General features: G+C 37.1%; 1 protein-coding gene across 1 annotated transcript; it reads right to left on the bottom strand.

Annotated features, from left to right (window-relative positions):
- Window positions 1-2,610: 2,610 nt before the first annotated feature.
- LOC104108921 (probable protein phosphatase 2C 25) lies at window positions 2,611-4,183 on the bottom strand. The gene is made up of 2 exons (XM_009618073.4): window positions 3,348-4,183; window positions 2,611-3,242 (listed from the first exon to the last, which is right to left on the bottom strand). Exons 1-2 carry the CDS (start codon window positions 4,062-4,064, stop codon window positions 2,901-2,903), a joined length of 1,059 nt encoding a protein of 352 aa, XP_009616368.1. The 5' UTR covers window positions 4,065-4,183; the 3' UTR covers window positions 2,611-2,900.
- Window positions 4,184-4,552: the final 369 nt, after the last annotated feature.

Genomic DNA, 4,552 nt, shown 5'->3' on the forward strand with positions numbered 1-4,552 from the left:
TGAGAATCAGATAGGAAAATCCTCTCTGTGCTTAGAACAACAAGTTACATGTCTGGCATAAGTTCCAATGATATCGGTGAAGGGAACAACAGAGGGAACAAATGGCTATCAGTTCCTCCGGTCACAGTACAAATCAACTCTTTGCAGCTATTAAAGTTGTTGCACTGCAGACACAACAGTGCAACATTCACTGTTGAAGCATATTGTGTACCGGATACTTGCTTGCATCATCCTAGTGACCACACATATATATTATCAACATGAGGCAAGGAATTACATACACTTGCAAAACCTTAAAACATTATTCACTCTCAAGTGTGCAGCCGCCCTCATTTACTTCAAGGCTTGAAGAACAAAGTAGCAACAGAACAAAGGACCAGATCCCAGCATTGAGTACATCGAGCGTCCCTAGTATTGGTGTATCTTTATTAATGTTATTCACTTGTAATTTCTGCCTAGCTTAATTAGAAGTATCTCGTAGGATATCTTTGTAAACCATAAACCTTGTGTTTGTGTTTGACTAGAGTTAGTCAAAGTGGTGAGATTTGTAATAGAGTTATTACAAAGAGGCTTGCAATATAGTTATTGCAAGTAGGTAAGGGATTAATAGTTTAATTCCTAGGTTACAATAGGTTATAATCTAAAGTTGCTCAGTTAGTGAAATTGAAATCCTACGAGTGTAGGTCGTGGTTTTTAATCCTGTGAGCTGAAAGTTTTTCACGTAAAATACTGTTGTGTTATTTACTTACCGCTGTGTGCATATGTTCTGTGGGAACTGATAGAGGATTAGGTTCTCTACACAGTTTGGTGGACTCTTAGTTTTCACCGGTACTACTAGTATTTTACTTTTGCTACCATGCAATTCATTTTAGGAGACACTAATGTTCACACTAGTGCAGTACTTGAGATGACTGATTGACTATTACATGAGTTTATATAGTTAGAGTGCTTAACAATAAAACTGAATTGGCATTCACGTATGTGCTGCTAATGAAAGATATTATTTGGTATTCACTACAAAAAAGGTTCAGTTTGCAGCGGTTTTAATGCGTAGGTTGTAGCAACCTCCGCAAAATACATCAAAATGCAGAGGTTAGGCAATCGCCACAAACTGTATCAATTTGTGACAGTTATTTGTTTAAATTGCTGCGATTTATTTAACCTTCTCATTTTTATGAAATTCGCGGAGCTTACTAGTCAAGAAAACTACCTCAAATTGAGGTATGTTTGAACATTTTGGTTTTTAACTAAGTGGTTTATTTAATTATTTATTTAATAATAAAGTTATCTAAATGCAAGAATAGTAATTTATATAATTCAAACTCAGGGACAAGAGTGAGTTGCTCTAGTGGTAAGCACCTTCTACTTCCAACCAATTGGTTGTGAGTTCAAGTCACCCCAAGAACAAGGTAGGGAGTTCTTGGAGGGAGGGAGCCGGGGGTCTATCGGAAACAGCCTCTCTACCCCAGTGTAGGGGTAAGGTCGGGTAAGGTCTGCGTACACACTACCCTCCCCAGACCCCATTAGTGAGATTATACTGTGTTGTTGTTGTTGAACTCAGGTCCTAAGTGCAATGATAAATCTCATTTAACGGTCCAATAGTAATTACTTGTGAGATAAATTAATTTATTTTTATAAGTTTTAGCTCTTCTTTATCTTCAAATTAAAAAGTGAAATACTTTCAAATGTTCAAACTCCCTATTAGGAAAATCTCTTTTACAGAATTAAGCCTACTTAAATTACCCTCCCTCTCACCATATCCCTTCTCAACGCAGTTCCCTTCTCCCCAATGATGTTTTCAAGCAAACAGCAACACCCATTTTAAAAATAATCTCAAATCTTAGATCCTGGTTTGGATTTCAAACTCAAATAAAAACAAATAAAAAGTGTAATTTTTTCCTAAATAAATAGGACGAAGCTTCATCTTAAAGGACAAACACAAAGTCGAATCTTTATTAGTTGGCACCCCTTTATAACTTATATCTTTGCTACTCTTTCTCCTTTTCGCAGTCTCTTCGTTTATATACGAACGAATCCAACTTCATAGAAAGTGCCTAAAAAAAGAGATAACGATTAGGCTAAATTAATTAACAAAACTACTCGCATTACTTGTGCTTTTTACAAACATTTTTATCGTTGAATCATGATTACTTAATGTGTCAAATTACCTCAAGACCGTACCTAATTACTTAGATATCCAGTGTAAGCATTTAAGTATTGTCAAAAAAGGGAGTCCAAATTCACCTACTAGAACTCCAGAGTTGAAGTTTGATAGTGGACTGCATTTGGACATCTTCACTCCATTACAAGACCTACTTACCTACCAAATCTCTTTCTTATGCTATAAGCACTTGTTTGATCAAAAATAAATTTGCAATTATTAAGCTTTTTCTTTTTTCTTTTTTCTTTTGTTTTAACTTATTGCTTTGGTCTTTAATGTAATATAATGGTGCACCTGTTGAACATCATATACAAGCAGCCAATGAGTCAAATGCAACAATAAAGAATTTCAAAGAATGAATATTGACACACCATTATAGGGGGGAGGGGCCGGGGAGGGGGTTGGAACTAATGAATATGTTAAAGCAAGTGGAAAATGTTGTACCAGAATTGAAAGACAAGAAACTCTTACATACAATGCGAATTGCCAAGATAAAAAGATCAGAATATGTACATATCTGAAGTAAAATAAACATTGTCTAATGAGCAAATTGATAAAAGGGGGTTTTGCCCATAAAGAATTATCAAAACAATTCAATTAACAGAGGTAAAAGCTCATACTAGTAAACTATTTTTCTTGTTATAATCTCTAGCTAGCAACCGTGTGAGAGTCAGTAAAGATAGATTTCCTGTAAGCTGTTGTTATCTTCCTAACCTAAAATCTAAATAGGGGAATTCTGTCAACAGAATCTTCCCAGTTGAACTATCATCACACTTGTATCATCAATAGAACCTCGCGAAATAGAGAGGTCAATTAGCTTTCTACAGGCTGACAATGACTGATGCGTAGTGATACCAGTGCACAATGGCCGAGCAATATCTACTGCTTCCTGATTGCTAACCTTATCCCATAAACCATCAGATGCAAGGATTAAGAACTCCAGTTCAGGATTAAGCCCAAGAATCCTTGTCTCAGGTTCTGCAGTAACCCATTGTTTAAGACACTGATCTCCAATACCTCTTGATACAGCAAGAGATCCCTGAATTCTCCAAATGCCGCGACAACAATCTACATAGCCACCCTACATAACACAAAGCACAAAAAGATCAGGACGAGTTTAAGTTCTATGCAGTGACAAGTGTAAAAAATAAAATATTCAGGTCATTTATCATGTCAAGCTGCTTACCGAAGCCTCAATTCTATCCTTCTCATCTTTTCTTGAAGGCCGATGATCAGAAGTCAATGCCTCAGCAACCCCTCCTCTGCTCACAACAGCACGACAATCGCCGGCATTGGATATTACTAAATTGCCATTTCGGATCAATGCAGTTACGCAACACGATCCACCTCCAACTTCTTGGTTCAGAAATTCAGAATCTGTTTTCAAATAACCGTTTTTCACCGCCACCTTAATTTCATCATCTGTTGCGGTATTTCCTAGTTCGTTCATAATGTTCTTTTTCAAATTCTCTGCTGCATACTCTGCTGCTTTTGCTCCTCCATGTCCATCAAATATACCAAAAACGCCCTGTTTCGAATCTGCGTGAAGATTGACCGTTGCAGAGTAACGATCCTCCATTGCACTTTTCCTTCCCCTTTTACAGCAAACAGAATACCCATCACCCTCAGCCTCCACCAAATCTGCCACTGCAGTTGGTGTTGCCGGAATATTCCCGAAACTCATAGAAAAAGCAGGAACATCCAACCTAGACGGTCTCTTCCTCTTCAAAACCGTAGGAGAAGTAGAAACAGAACAATCGGTCGAAGCTCTAATAAGGGAACTTGGTAAAGGCTTCTGAAGACGAAGAATCCGTAAAGGCGATGACGAAGAAGAAGAAGCGGGTACCGGAACCCTAGACGGTGAGAACACCGGCGAGTTTGATATGGCAACAGTACAAGACATATTTCAGCGGCTGTTTTTCCCGATCTCTCTCGTTAATGATCGAATTGTTTTTCTGTGTTTTGTATTGTGAAAGAGGAAAAGGGAGCTATTTATATGAGCGGATGATAACTTGTAGTAGCAGACTGGCAAGTCAAAAGTATAGAGGGCCAGACCAGAGTGGGAAGTTTTGCACATAGTCCATCCCGTGTTTTGAGAGCGGTGATTTTATTACTATGCTTTTGACCATTCCTTGTGTGCACAGCCATTCCGTTTCTAATGTCAATTTTGCCCCCCGGAAAAGATATTTAATATGACAAAGTTATTTTACTGAAAATTATATTTGAAAGAAATTAGTCAGCATTAAATTTTGTGTAATAATCTCTATATATTAATTGAAACAAGTAACATAAAGTTCAATTTAAGATAATTACAAGAAAAATATATTCTTTCCATAAGCGAATAAGTCATTTTCCTCTTTAATAGAAATTGTTTCACCGAACACAAGAAAT

This window comes from Nicotiana tomentosiformis, chromosome 6 (genome assembly GCF_000390325.3).
Source record: "Nicotiana tomentosiformis chromosome 6, ASM39032v3, whole genome shotgun sequence".
In the NCBI taxonomy this organism is placed as follows: domain Eukaryota; kingdom Viridiplantae; phylum Streptophyta; class Magnoliopsida; order Solanales; family Solanaceae; genus Nicotiana; species Nicotiana tomentosiformis.

Excerpts from the sequence above, each read along its gene's own strand:
- LOC104108921 (XM_009618073.4), bottom strand. The coding sequence starts at position 4,064 with ATGTCTTGTACTGTTGCCATATCAAACTCGCCGGTGTTCTCACCGTCT. Across the intron at positions 3,243-3,347 it reads AGGATAGAATTGAGGCTTCG|GGTGGCTATGTAGATTGTTG; the intron begins GTAAGCAGCTTG and ends TGTGTTATGTAG.